Source organism: Platalea leucorodia (assembly GCF_965183815.1).
Source record: "Platalea leucorodia genome assembly, chromosome: 3".
Taxonomy (NCBI): Eukaryota; Metazoa; Chordata; class Aves; order Pelecaniformes; family Threskiornithidae; genus Platalea; species Platalea leucorodia.
The window spans coordinates 78,124,171-78,139,579 of record NC_138825.1 but is presented as its reverse complement, the minus strand read 5'-3'; the positions used below and the strand labels follow the sequence as shown (position 1 = coordinate 78,139,579).

The following is a 15,409-nucleotide window of genomic DNA, read 5'->3' as shown; positions in this document are numbered from 1 at the left end:
AAGAAGGGTTTCCCGATATCTAACCTGCAATTAAAGGCCATGATTTCCCGCGCAACCCGTCATCAGGCTGACCTTACAGCCACGCCAGCTCCACCAAGTTGACTGCAGTTTCCTTGCTAGATCTTCCTTGCCAACACTGCTCCTTGGGTAACGTGCTCCCTTCTGCCAGGAGTAGCCAGGCTGGTGCAAGTGCCGCCAGTTTTGTCGAGCGCCCAGGCCGGCGTCCCGCGGGCTGGTGATGGGCAGGTTTCCCTCTCGGATCCCATGCAGCTGACGGGAAGGCGGCTGCCTGCCAGTAGATGCTATTGAATTAGGAGATTCAGTAAATCCCAGGGGAGGCGCTGCCACAGTAAACTTGCAGCAGTTTTGCGCTGATAAAACTAGCAGTACTCACCATGGTCTCAGGCCTCCAAACAGGAGCTGATGCCTTTTTTGTCCTGGAACAAAATGTGCTGTGAGAGCAGTCGTCCCATATATTGCATATGTGCAATCAATTGCATCTAACACTTTGGACATACATTTTTTGATGAGAGCATTTCTGTAATGAGTTTTGCAGTTTAAAAGCATTTGAAAAAATCAGAGAGGTCACAATTTGGGTTTGTTTTTTTTCTCCAGTTGCTTCCTTTTAAATATTAGCAGGCGAAATACATCCCGTGACAGCCAGGCCTGATGGAGAAGCCGTAGATGCCAGCCTGCTGTGAGTGAGGTCAAGGTGCTGGGGAGCTGGGGCAGCTGATGTGCAGCAGCGATTGAGAATGAGTCAGTATAGATACAGGCATATCACAATATTACCATGGCAAGATAAACTCGGAGCCACTTTTTTAATAGGCTTAGAACAGTGCTGAACGTTGTAAAAGTGTTTCCTTCTGCAAATTATTTACAACTGGAAGATGGTAGTAATGAATTCATGTAAAGCAGCTGGAGAAATAGCCCTGACTGCTGAGAATAGGTATTTTTTTACAGTGGAAACCAGCTAGCTAAACTAGGTTTACTTTTGCTGCCTGAGTAAATGATAGCAGTATGTAGCTAAACTGGTTTTGAGACTAGGAATTTTTGGTGACATCCAAAATTAAATAAAATAAGGTTTGGATCAGTAGGAGGGGGGGTGTGTTGCCGTCAGCAGGGGTGAATAACCTTTGTGTACTGGCAGTTTTGGTAAGCGGGTCAAGGTTGGTGGGGTTTGTCTGTATATTTTGACACATGCACTACAAACACCCTGATATCCATTTCGTTTTACAAGGTGTGTGCGTGCACCGAGATAATGCACCAGAGGGTCACTGGCAGGTTACAATGTGCCAGCCGTCACGTGCACAGTATCTAGAATAGTGCCAAGATACAATTTCAGGGGTCTGGGGGCACCGATAGCATTCAGAGCCCTACATAACACCTGTGGCCCTCGTAACATCTCGCTTGCTCTTTGTCACTGAGCATCCCCTTGGCACCTGTGATCCCGAGCTGACAGGTCCGTTTCTATTTGTGCAAGGCATTTTTTAAGGCAGTCTTCCTCCAGTTGTCTTCTAGATGACCTGGAGGAGCTTCAGTGAGTTGCCCACGTTCCTTCACTCAGGGAGCAAAAAGAAAAAGAAAGGACAAAGTTTGTTTTCAAAATGAGAATTGGGATTTTTTTTTTTTTTACAAAACACCATCAAATTTTGACTTTTTGTTCTATGCAGCATGAGAGGTAGATTTTTTGCCTGAGAGAGGTTTCAGTTTCAAACTGATAATTAGAAGAATACACTTAAACCTTTGTCAATATGAAAGTGATTTCAGGTGCTCAGGAATGCTCTGCCTCTTCCTTGTGGTTTGAAGGAAAAATTTTAAACATTTTCCACCCTGCAGCTATTGAGAGCAGTTAAAGAAAATACCTATAAGCTGCTAGGAAATGTACAGAATAAACTCGTTTCCCACTTCCCGCTTCTTGTAATAATCATCGATTGTAGGTACTACTCCAAACATACTTTCGGACAAACTTTGCACTTTTAAAAATGGTATTTTCTGTTGGGCAGAGTTTGTTCACACCCTATGGCACAGAAGCAGAGGCCCAAGTCGAAGCCTGCTGGACTCAACGGGCTTTCGATGAGGTGCAACCCCCTCACGTTTTCCTAAAAATCCCCGGTGCTGTTAACCCGCGGCTCCCCTTTCCCACCCCATCTCCCCAGGGAGAGGCACAAGCCTATGTGAAGGCAAACAAGCCATAGAGCCTGCAAGGTGTAAATATCTTTCATAAATGCCAACGCTGAAAAAGCCTGGGCGCCGGGAGTGTGACACACGACGACAGGCAGTTCACGCCGCGCGAGGCGGGGGAACGATATGCCAGCGCTGCCGCAGCCGCCGAGATGCGCCTGCATTGCGCCCGGGCATCCCTGGACCCCCCCCGGGCCGGGGGGAGGACGCGGGGCAGCTGGAGGGACGGGGATGGGGACTACCTGCTCCTCGCCCCATCGCCTCCGCCCGCTCCCCTCGCCCCCCACCTCCGCCCACCCCCCCTCTGCCCTCCTCCTCTCCCCGGCTTCTTCGGGCAGGGGCTGATTTAAATAGGTTGGCAGGGAGCCAGGAGCTCATCATTTTAATGCAGTGTAAAATGGAATGTGCATAATTATATGCAAGCCATATGTGAGGGAGACAGCTCAGCTGTGAATTTCGGGAGGCTGCGAGAGGGAGAGAGCGAACAGTCAGGGATCAGATGAGATGGAGCGGAACGGAGTGCAAGTGTCACCCAAATGAACAGTGTAATGAGTGTATTGCTGACACTCCTCCTTTCACCTGCTTCTCCCTTTTGCTTTAACTCGAAAGCAGAAAACGCTGTAGATGAGAAGGGAAAAATACTATATGCAAGCAGGATTGCTAATGGGCTCTGGTAATGTCTCCATTTAAACTTCAGCTTTCTTAATTAACAGCGTAGTTCCAAATACCCGGTAACTTTTAATGCATCTTTGTCATTAAATATTTTGACCGCATTTGACTGAAGGATCATTTTTCTCACTAGATGATTGCTCCTTTCAAAGCTTCACTTAAACATGGAGGGGGAATCCATTTATCTATAATAGTATTACATGTAAATTATGAGTATGAAAACTTATTTATTTTTTTTGGCCTTGCTGTTAAACTGAAAATACAAGTACATTATCTAGGGATTACTTAAGCATGTCAAAAAGTTTAAACGAGTACGTATGTAATGTAATCCTGAAAAATGCAATGGAGTAAATTGAAACCCTGAGTTACTCACAGTTTCCAGCTCAAATATTTCATTTTGGGTTTGTCTTCTGTTGTTCTAATTATTTGCAATGCAATGAATTTGCATGTTCAACTTAAGCTATGTAAGAAAACAGCATCCCACGTTCTCATATCTAAAAGGTGTACTGCGTATTTAAACAAACTTTTTAATAATGTTGTATTTTGGGATTCCCGTCTGTTTTAATGATCTGAGCTGTTATGCTTTTAGCTATTTTTTTTCCTTCCATTATTTGTAAGTCCCTAAATAGGCCATTATATTTCCCTTCAGGCTAGAGATGAAGATGGACATGCTGAAAATTTTCCCCAGCAGCACTATGCTAAGGAAACTCCAAGACTTGCCTTCAAGAATAACTGCGAACTACTTGTAAGAATAACATACTTACAACAAGTCTAGATTGTTACTTTAGCACAGTGAGAACCGTTTTTTTTTTAAAGGCTTTTGTTCATTATGACATACATTATGAAATATGATAGTTTTTTTTTCCTGTTTAGCGTTCTAATGCTAGTTCTGCTATCCATGAACAATTTAAGATCTCAAATTGCTTGAAAAATCTCTTATATTTGATGACAGCACGTGAATGGCCTTGTCGTACTACCTTGTCTTGCACGGTAAATCAGGGAGAGCCATGCAGGGAGCAGCTGGTGATGCACGAAAAGCCGCCCTCCCCACCCCCCTTGCCCCCTGCCAGGCACCCCAAAACTCACTCTCCCATCCACCTTTTAGCTCTGCCTTGTTGTCGGGCGGCAGCGCCACGTTTCGTTCTGCTGACACGCAGTACTCCCTTTAGAGCTCGCCTATTCCTCCCCTTCCTAGCTGCATGCAGGCAGGAGCATCCTCTCCTCTCCACTCCTCTCCTCTCCACTCCTCTCCTCTCCTCTGCTGCGGGGAAAGAGCGAAAGCCAGGAAAGCACATACAGGGAGCCTGGAGTGTTTACAAGCCGTAAGAGAGATGATATCAGCTGTGAAAGGATCTCTGTTCCAAGGCAGGGTTAATTCACTGTTCATTTTAGCATTTGCAGCTAGGCAAGATTAAAAGCAAGCAGGAATGCCTATTATATTTCTATTAAATGAATCTGTTGGGACCTAATGTTCTTGATTAGCTTGCGAAAATGAGTGCTCCACGATGAGTTTTTCTGTTTGCCTAAAGTAAACAGAGAATGAATTGTAATACATTTAAGAGAGATTCACGCATGGCATTCGAAAAGGGAGTTTTAGATGCATTGGTAGATCTCTCCCTCGCATTTGCCTTTCTTCTCACCCGCACTTAAGTAAAATGTATCATTTGGCTGAATGGAAATATTTGTGGAGAGTCAGAACACAGGGTTATATTTTGAAACAACAACACTTTTTTTCTCATTATAAGTATAGAAGAGGGGGGCGGTGGTGGAGGAGCAAGCTGCGTTTCCTCTGCATTAAAACCCGCGTCTGCCTCCCCCGTAGAGGACGCAGGGCCAAACGCTAATCTTGGTGTCCCAGGTGCAGCATCCAGCGAAGACGAGCTGATGAGCCGACGTAACCCAGTGCCAAAGCCGGCCCTCAGATTCACGCAGTTGATCAGAGAAGCCCAGACTGGAGGGCAGCAGCGCAGAGGTGGTGGCCAGTCCCCGCTCCTGGCACTGGCCAGAATGCAAAGCATCTTGGCCTCACCTGCACTAGTGGGCTCATAGGGTCACCTACCCCCCAGGCATCCCCTGTGCTGAGCCAACCCCCAGTTAGGTAATGGCAGAGGTCATTTTTAGAGACACAGGTGTCACTCGGAAAGGTTGGTGCGTTCCCAGTATAATTCTCCCTAGCAAAAAGCGACGTGACCCATAAGACCTGATCTTGCCTCCTCTTAAACCCCTTGCAAAGTTGCTGTTGGTTTCAGGGGCAGCAGGGTCAGGTCCTAAGGGGAGGAAACGAGACAAACACCAAAAGCGATTCCCCGGTGCAGCTGCAATTCTTGTGCCAAATAAGTGAAACTGTTTCTTCAAGGCCATGCTTAATTACTGTGCCGCTGGTCAAATCGGGCCTGAGGAACCATCACAGCACACAAAGATGCCCCCAAAGTCAGTAGGGCTTCTTGGTGTTGGAGGAGTTCAGGACTAGAGTTGGTAGACAGCACGATATAAAATGTCATGTGTTATTTAAATTGAAAATCTGCTTTATTTTTAGTGCAAGCAGTCAATGAACCAATTAACCCCCTTTGTGCTATTAAAATCAAGCATTCTTTTAATGCCCAGTTAATTATTTCTCTATTAATATGCATTTAAGTTTTTGCTTTATTATATAAGTTCTGTACCTGGCAAAAGCTCAAGTCATCCAAGTTAATCTTTCATGTGCTTTTTTGGACAAGTTTCAGTTCTTGTTTAAGGAAGTAATAAAAGCAATTTGTCATAGTTTTATTTTTCCTATGCTATTGGAAACAAAATTGGCAGGGTTGTAATCTGTACTCAATTTGTGTTTTGAAAAAAAAGTAGACAAATAATGAATATGTACCTCTGCTATCTTTAAAGATGTCTTTTAGGAACTTTCAGCGAAAATACGATGCTGGGCCTAGGCTTTGGTGGGGAGGGAACTAGTGTCAAAGATGCTACGTGTTTCACAGAGAGGTAGTGGTTTTCCTTCTGTATGTTTACTTTTTGAGAAACAATGCTATATTAAAATGTGCTTGAGAGTAAAGTGAATTTCACAGGAACTGGCCATTAAGGCAGCATCTTTCTCCTAAAGGCTAGTCAGTATTCCTGCGTTTGTGCTAGGAATTGTCTTCTTGGGAGGGGAGAGGGGGGAAAAAAAATGAAAGAAAGGAGTGGGGACAGCTGCTTCCTCTGAAAAAAATATTTTCCCAACAGTAAAAACTTACCCAGAGTCTAACAGTGCAAGTCAGATGCTGGCTGAGCGAAAAGCTGAGATTTTTTTAAATGAAAGAGAAACTGAAACTTGTTTATGCTTTTGAGAATCAGGAAATCCTTGGAGTTTTCTCAGTGCAGTTGAGAGTAAGTACTGTAATAGCCTGTCAGGTGAAATTGGAGGCTTCAGCTCAAAAGTGCTTTCTTTGCTTTAGGGTTCAGCTGCCATTTTCCAGCAAGGTTTGTTCCAGCAAGCGCAGGCTTCTCTGTTTGGGAAATGCTCGTGCTGGGAGGGTGCTGCCGGGCAGGACCCAGGGGCTGGGGCGCTGCTGCTGGGTCTGCGTGCCAGGGCTCTCCCGCAAGAGCCGCGCTACACCGGCTGAATCTTAACATCCCAGGTCACAGGCATGCATGGTGAGCTTTAACTCCTCAGTACTTGGAGAGATTCGAAAGCATAGTAACATACAGTATTACAAATTGTATGCTTTCTTCATTGCTTATTCCTCAGAAGAGGAGATGGTTTCATTAGTGAGGTAGAACTCAGCTATTTGGTTTTTTTTTTGAGGGAGAGCTCAATAGGAAATAGGAGGAAGAAAGCAGTATAATTTAGGCAAAAGAAACCCCTGAGTGTTGATGGTAGTTCTGTGCATTCAGAAAAGCAAGGACAATTAAAGATTTTGGTTGGTGTAGAAAGCTGTTGTGCAGTTACGGGATTAGGTTAGGGTATTCATTTCCCACGTTAAATCCAGATACGTTGTGTCATGCCGTTTGTTGTAGAGTGCAGAAAACAAAGTGGTTAAGATGCTCTAGTCAATGAGGACATAGAATTTTCCTTGTGAACTTTTCAGTATTTTTGAGAATCATGTTTTCTTAAGTTTAGCTACCCATGATAAATACTGGGAACTACATAAAACAAATTTATTTTTAAAGAGCCAGGCCAGCAAGCTGCCTTGGCCAGCCACTTTACTACCGTAGGCACTGCCTCAGGATTTTAATTTCTTATTCCGCAAATGGCTGGAAGCTTTTCTTTCAGGCACATCTCTTTGTTTCCAGAAGGAAAAGGCAGAATTTAGTCCTCTGGAAGCTGATTGTAAAGGAGCAGTACAGTCCAGCTAATAGTGGATGTGGGGAGAGAGATGGGATTAACTGCAGAGAAAGGGTAGGCTAGAGTGAAAAGGCCAGTGAAAAGCCCACAGCCTCGGCTCTAGCCAGCTGAAATTCCTGAGCCATTGCCTAGAGAAAGGAAAAATCCATCTGGCACCTACCCAGGTTAGTCAGGGTAGGAAGAGCCATGCTTGGATGCCTTTTAACAAAAGTGGGAAAGAAAAACCAACAGTTCGTCCTTCCCCCCCCCCCCCCCCCCCCCCCCCCCCCCCCCGTTACCCAGAATATCGAGTCAAGGTTTCAGATTGGCGTGCTGCTGTATGAGCAAAGGAGGGTTTGATGGGTTAAGGAAATTAAACGCCAGGTTGCTTTCCAGTTCATTTGTTTATGGAGATGATCTGAGTACCACCCACCGCTATGGGATTTTATGTAAAGCAAACAGATAACCAAACAAAACATAAACACCCTGAAAAAAATTCATTTCCAGTCCCACACCCAGCTGTGATCCATGGTTTTCCTGTGGTAAAATTATGATCTTTTTCTCTTTGAAATAAAATAGACTGCTCCTCGTAGTTCTGTCTGGGGCGATAAATTCTTGACTCCAGTGTGCAATGAATTATAAGGTAGTCCTGGTGCTTGGAAGCTGTTACGTAAAAGACACAAAATAAAACATGCTTGTTATTGGATTTAATGCAAACTCACCTATGGCCATTTATCTTTAATCACTAATAAAGAGAGGCAGAGAAAGCTCTGAAAACACATCTGCAATTGAAACATGAACTGCAAAACGTTCTCCTACAAGCAAAAGGCCTTTGGGGAGGCTATGGCATGGCTGAGAGAAGCCAGAGCTACAACTGATGCTTTGCTTGAAGTCACGTCACTTTGCTCTGCTGTTGCAGCACTAGAGGCAGGGTCAGGAAGCGTGGCACTCGTGGGGCAGCCAAGCAGGGCAGCAAAGATGCCGGCAGGTTAACCCCAGCGTTACGGTACTGGAATGTGGGAAAGATTGCATGCCTACAAGACTGATTTTAAAAAGCACTGAGAATATTTTTGCTCAGATGAGGCCAGTAGGTTTTGTAGTTGTAGTCAAGTTAAATGTAAACATGCGTATTGGTATCCTTTGGAGGCCATGAGAGTTCTGGTTTCAGAAAGTGAGGTCTGGATTCTTTTTTATGAGGTACCTGTGCCTCAGCATCAAGCAAAACCACTCCCTATTAGTGCTTCATCATTAAAAGGAAATACCCATCAGTCCATTTATAACCGCAGTGCCCTCAAAGGAGGAGTGTATTTGGGGAAGTTAGCTTTATTCTTCCCCTCTCTTGCCTTTCCCCCCCTTTTTGTCTCCCATGCTGCCTCCTTATTCTTAGCAGAGAGGAGAGAGAAAGCAAAGGCTTTTACTCGCTGTAGCTCTTCCTTCACCCTGCTAGGTGCAAACCGGCAGAGGGAGAGCACTTCCTTCATCCTGGCCCAGGCTTTGGGATGTGCAGAGCTTTCGGCCAGAAAGCTGGAGTGGGACTGCTGCCCAGCAGCTCTGAGAGATGCCGGGCCACATCTAGCCATTAAGGTACAGACCTTGCGCTCAGGAGGCAATTCTGCCACCCTGGAGAGGTGGGAGGGGAGAGGGGGGCGAGACCTGTGACACCCTGCAGAGCTCCACGTCATAGAGCTACTGGTACCAAGCCTGCCGAGAGCTAAAATCCCCATGGCAGTGCCTACCACTGTTTCAGCATCACTCGATGTTTGCTGCGTCTCACCACTGGTGCTATTTTTTGGTGATTTACCAATGGATTTCATCGGTTTCTTGCTCAGTTTGCCACCGTAGTCTGAGAGCAACCGATACTGCTCCATCAGCTGCACTGTGGCATACGCAGTGATTTGAGCAAATGGCCATGCAAAACCCCTAACAGCCGATGGAGAGCCCGCCGTTGGTTTCAGGGACTTTGGATCAGGCACAGAGAGCTGTCAGAATGGCAGTTATGGCTCTGGAACAAAAATATTGAGAAAAGCAATTGTAGCAGTGAATTGATACTGATGTTCTTAAAACCTCAGTAATCTTGGCCACATGAAATTCAACCTTTCTTGTGACTGAAATAACAGTGGGGCTTAGGTCATATCGTAGACTAATCGCCTGTAACATTTCATCTTCAAAAACTAAATTGTTCATGAGTTATAGCAGAGTATTTTAAAAAGAACGGCCCCAAAGCCCCGCCAAAAAACTTGCATTCTGTTTCTTTTCAAGCAAAGGTAACAAACCAGGCAAAATTATTGTAAAGGTTTCTTTGTCTTCAATTGCTGCCAGGCTGAATGAAGGGCTATGCAGTGTTCACCTTCTGCATGCTCCTAAAGACTGTTGAAGTCCATGGGCGCTGGGCAAATGCACTGAAAAAAAGGCAGCGCTCAGCTCACAGGCAGATTTGCAGCCCGGGGTGGGGAGAGGGGAGCCCCAACACCCGTCGCCGCAGCACGGTGCATGAGGGCGGACTCCGGCTGACCCTCCCTGCCCGCTGCCTGCCGGCGCAGGTAGGCACCCGCGGGGTGCTGGCTGCCTCAGCAGCTCTGCCCTGATAGGCATCTCGCTGGGATAATGCAGGACCAAATACAGACCTGCAGCCTGGCAGCCACCCTGCGATATGCTGTCCCCAGGAAATGATAGGCTCTACGCCTGTCTACACAGATATATTTACTGTTTTAGAACAAATGCATCCACTGTCTTGCCCGCCACATGGGCTGCGTCCCTCTTGCCCTGCTTTTTACTTATATGTTTTTCTACTCCGTAATAGAAGTGAAGGCAGTTGCTCGCGTTACAGCAGCACGGGCTGGACCTGGGAGGTCTGGGTCCTGTTCCTGGGGCCACAGCAGACCTTCTCAGGGGTCTTGAGAGATTTCCTTGGTCTTTCAGGCCTTCTGTTCCCCTTCCCCCATCCTGCACCACCATCCTGCTAAAGAAATATGCTTTTTTTTCTTGACTCATACCATGTTTAGGACTCCACAACCTCTGATCCAAAGCCCAGTGAAATCAATAGGATGTCGCCCGTTACCTTTGCGTGGGCTCTGAATGACACCCTGTATTCTGTAGACAAGAAAAGGCAAGCAACTGCTTCGAGACACCTTCCCCCTCTGAGACGAAAAATTGCTGTAAGCCGGCTAACGGCTAATTTGAAGTGTAGAAAACATGATCTTTATTAATAATATTTAAGCTGAAGGCTGCAATCAGAGACCAGCTGTAGGAATTTATAGAAAAATACAACCCTGTCATAGCAACTCTGAGATAGCAGGTCTGCTGGAAATAGGACCCAAACCTCACTCCTTTTATACTCGGACTTAGCGAGGGACCATGACCTACAGCATTAAGGAGGGCGAGGGATTCCCCACGCCTCCCGAAGAGGTGGGCAGGGGAGTGCCATTAACCCTTGAGAGCAGCAAGGAGGGTAAGTCTCTGCCAGTTCCCAGCGACACATAAAATACAAGGTATAAAATCCCCAGGAGCATGGGGAGTGGGAGGAAGGAAGGGAAGGAGGTGGGGATAAAAGGAACAAAGGTCCCCTGTGGCCAGGGATGCGGCTTCCCGCACAAGCAGGCTGGTGCCCCCAGTAGCTCTACATAATCCCCGCCTTTTTGGTCCAGTGAACCAAATCAAGGAAGATGATTCAGGGAGCTGAAGAGGTGGAATAAAAGGTGTGACAGTGAGAGGGGTGGGTGGCACGGAAGGCCGGGCAACGGGAATGGGATGGATTTGGGAAAGACCACAGCTACCGACAGTGGGAGTTTGGCCTCCCAGAGCTGAGAGCAAGTCATATCCCCTTTCCCGCAGCACTCGCCTCGGGTACGCTAGAAATAGCAAGCAATTTCACCCCAGTGTCTCTAGTTTAGCATTTTCCTTCATACCAATACCGGAGCATTATTTTAGGATGTGACACTTGACACTTAGTGAGCACAAACTTGCCTTTCCAAAGAAGGAGGCATGTTTTCTAGTTTTTAACATCACCATTATTATTATTTCAGAAGAGAAGCAAAATGCATTTGTTAAAAAGGATAATAATTAAAATCCCATTACAGCTCCAATTCTGTAATCTTCCTCCCCAGAACAAGCATTAGAATTTTTATTAATAAATGTGCAATTACTGGTGACCTCTGAATAATTTTTCCAACCTTAATTTCTCCTCACTGCAATACTGTGTTGTATTTCTCTATTTTTACTCTTTGCTTTTCTCATTTGAAGTGTTTACTGAAGTTATAATTTTCATATTAAACATGTTCTCGTTGAAAAATTGCTTTTTCAAAAATTATTTTTAAAAAAATGCCAATCTTTTTATTGACCAGGAATTTAAAAAGTAAAAAGTTAAGAAACTGTTAGCTGAAAATGCATTTTTAGCAGGCTACTTCTTAATAACAATTTCAATAAATTTTAAAGTAAAAAAGCCTGAAAAAAATTGTCAGCCATCCCCCCACCCAAACCTCTATAAAACTGGGAAAAAAAAGCAGGTTTGTATCCCTTGGAAAGAAAACCAGTTGTGAATCGTGGCTTTGCTTTATGAAACTGGCATTCATAACCAATTTAAATAAAATTCAGACAGTTTTTATAGAATGTTAAAGAATAAAGATATGCCTTGTTCCAAAGGAAGTGAAGTGTGGTGAAATAAAATTCATCGGATTTCCTTCCACATAAATTGGGAAGAAAATTTCCAAAGTCATCACCCAGACCTATAAACATTTTCTTCTTGGGGTCTGTGCAGGAGATGCAGATGACTCAGTAGGGCCCGCGGGGCACCCTGGCAGCTACCAGGGAGGAGCCGTTCCTCGCTCCGCATCTCACCATGGCCATACCTGCAGCACAGGGTCAGGCCATAAAACTGGCTTCAGTCCCCTGGTGCTCGGGTCCTTTTGCACCTCTGACACTGGCTCTCACTCATGCAGGGTGTTAATGAGAATGGGTTTTGTCAGGTCTGAAAAGATGCCTGTGTAGACCAGTGTGATTTTCTGTAACGGTGCAGTTGGCTTATGCCTCATCTTGCTGCATGCGTTGTCCGCCCCATTAAAAAGGAAAAGAGCTTGAAGGCTTTGACCCCTTTAAAAGCCAACATACACCGGTAAAAGAGTGGGATTTTGAAAATCAGGAGCCCACGCTCTTTTTATTTCTCAGAGTTAAGATCCAGCCCATGGGAAGGAGGGTTGAGAAGAGCCTGGCCACCATTCTGCTGGACTGCAGGGAGGCTTAGGGGTGCTCTGGGATATTGAGTGTGTGGCCCCCTCTCTTTAGGAATCCCTAGGACTGTGCGGGGCTACCAGGAATGACGTCCCAAGAAGGCAGATTAACTCCACGCAGTTATCTGAAGGCACACCAAAGATCTGTCTGCAAGGAATGCGTATCTCGCTGCTTGCTGCTGTCTGTAGCAGACACCTTTTTTACATCTCAGCGGTGACATGTATTATATTGCATTTGGGATGGGAAAAAAAGCCCCAAAATATAAATCCTGCATTTTATTATAGAAGTTAATACCAATAATTACTTAAAATCTAATGAATTTCAGTTCTCACTTAATTGCTTTTGAGTAGTTCGCTTAACTTATTAAAAAGAAGCAAGGACATATTCATTTAATGAGCAGCAGCAGCCTTGGCCTAGCATCTGCCTACATTCTCTTTTCAATTAATCAATTATAGTCCAATGGTGTGTAATTACACATTAAGAAAGTTATTGGATATCGCAGCATGGCTGTCCCAGGGGGCTCATGAATACACTAATATAACACACCTGTAATGACCTGTTCTCAGATCTGCAAATTGCTCCCATTTCTCTCTCTCTCTCATTGCTAAATGAAGATGAGAGCAATTACCATTAACTTTTTGAGTCACATCTAGTCAATGAGAGAGAAAAAAGATCCCTACCAGCATTCATAATAAATCTGCCTGTTGGTACTGAGTGTTTTAACTGCACCAGGCATCGAGCTGGAAGGCAGTAAACACACATCGGGATCGCGCAGGGTTGTGGGGATCCCGGGGCCGGTCTGGCCTGAGCACACGCTTCACCTGTAGACGAGAGAAACAGGCAAGCAGGAAAACCTTGTTAGATCACATCCAGGAATAATTTGCCTGGCTTGGTTCAAATCAAACCAAACTCTGGAACTGATCCCTATGCAGTGGCTCTAAGTCTTTGCGTAGCAACTAAGCCGTGTTGCTGTTGTGTTGAGGTTTTTTTCGAACGCTAGAAAGAACAAAATTTACTATGTAATGGCAGAAAGGCTTTGATTGTGTGAGAGGATACAGTCACCGATGCTCTCTTATTAATGAATAACAAATGAAACCAAGGAGAGACTCTTCATCTGCATAATGAAGTCTGACAGATTCTAAATTGGTGATTTAGTCAACTAAAGGGTCCAAAAATGCTCCGTGGAAGTGAGCTTTTGATGGCTCCATAAGTCAAATGGGGGATGATATCTGTCAACATTTTTATAAATGTTGTCTTGCACAGTGTGATTTCGATGTGCTGTTGTCTCTCTCTCTGGGAAGAAGTGTCTGTTTCCCTACACGAAGTTTTCTTGCTCATGCTTTCATTTGCAGACTGGGGTCTTTCAGGTGGGTGTACATGCAGATTAACATGCAGCAATATCTTGAGCACAGCTGTTCTTTACAAGCAGGGTCCATTTTACTCATAGTAATCTGAATTATTTCCATGCTGTACGCCTTGTACCAATCTAGCACTAAACAACTTCAGTGAAACCTTCATCATGCTGCATTCTACTTCTCTTTTTAAAGACCGTGCATGTCTCCTTGTGCTTGATATCCCTCAGGATAACACTCCTGTGGGTTTCAGGTGGTCAAACGTTGCTCTCAGTTGCACTCACAGTGAGGCAATGGATGTTTCAGTCTGAGCTTCAGCTGGATCCACATTTCATTCTGGTTTTCACCTGTGCCATGCTTCTTCCCAGTTCCACAGCACCCTTTGGTTTAGGACACAGTTCATTTCACATGTGTAGCTGTAGCATCTCAGTATTTGACATCTGGGCTGGACTTTTTCTCTAGGTCCTATTGATAGTTAACAGATGAAGGCAAGCATTTCTAGAGTATGATTTACTCAAAATAATTAGGTGCTGATTTAGGATTGGTTAAACCACCTTTAGATGTGCCTGTATCTGTTCATTAACTAGATAAATACTTTCCATATGACACCTACATCTTCGATAGCTACAGTCATCGGTTGAACTGCATATTTCTGCATGTATCTAACTTCAAGCTTGCATGTAGAGCCATTCAATTCAAGCAGAGGGACTGCTTGTGTGCGTGAAGTTAGGTATCTGCTGACTTTGTGTTTAGATGTCTGGTCTCCAGCTTTGAAATGGGGATGCTGTTACTTTATTGCCTTTGCATGCAATTTGAGATTGAGATTAAAATGTTAGAAGTGCAAAGTGATATCTGTTATTTAATGTTGTGTTATACTCCAAATAGCTAACAACAGCACCCTTGGTATTTGCAGAGAAGTTCATTTATTATGAATTATTATCTGACACAATAGGAGAAAACAGGTTCCGAGGTTTACTTTTAGGTATTTAAAAACAATTTGACTGCCCAGGCAATGCATAGTAACTGAAGCAAGCAGAGCAGTGGGTGCGGATCCCACAAAGTGATCAAAGTGTGCATGTGTACCATGTTCTCAAATTCTGCTCAATGCACTGCTTTGTTTATGCTCGGAACAAAAATTCAATCCTGTGCTTTTTTTTTTTTTTGATCAGTGCCTGAATGATCAATTAAAAATGTTTTAAACAGAGAAAGGAACACAATTATAGTCTAAAGCTTTAATATACAATACAATATTCAGTTGTACAGGCTAGTTAAATATTGGTCCTAAAATACCTGTCAGTTAGCTCTTAAGTTGTGTAGTTTTTGTGTGTCTGATGGGAGGAGGGTGGTATTTCATTCAGCTGCAAAAATTCGTTTCTAGCTGTATTCTCCACAAGAGGCTGTAACTCTTTGCATGTCACTTTCCTAATTGAGCAATAAACTCTGTATTGTACTAATACTTTTTATTATGAGGAATAAACATGCTTCTTCTAGACAGGCAGAGGAATAATTGACCACCTGTGGCCAGTCCTGAATGAACATTACTGCACATGCCACTGAAATTAATGTCTCCTTAGCCAAGACGGGAAACAGTCATTTTCTGAGAGATTTTTTTGTGGTTAGGAAGCTAACACACCCGATACATTTCCACTTTCTAACAACGTGGATTCCCGACTGCCAAGGGAAGAAG

At 44.5% G+C, this 15,409-nt stretch overlaps 1 protein-coding gene across 1 annotated transcript in view; it reads left to right on the top strand.

Moving 5' to 3' along the window:
- The window catches only part of SOBP (sine oculis binding protein homolog), a gene marked incomplete at its 5' end in the record, with an annotated part of 115,147 nt that overhangs the window by 60,530 nt on the left and 39,208 nt on the right, over positions 1–15,409 (top strand). The window contains one exon of the mRNA XM_082306291.1: positions 3,503–3,598. Within this exon, the coding sequence (XP_082162417.1) occupies positions 3,503–3,598 (96 nt within the window). The remainder of the gene's footprint in view (positions 1–3,502; positions 3,599–15,409) is intronic.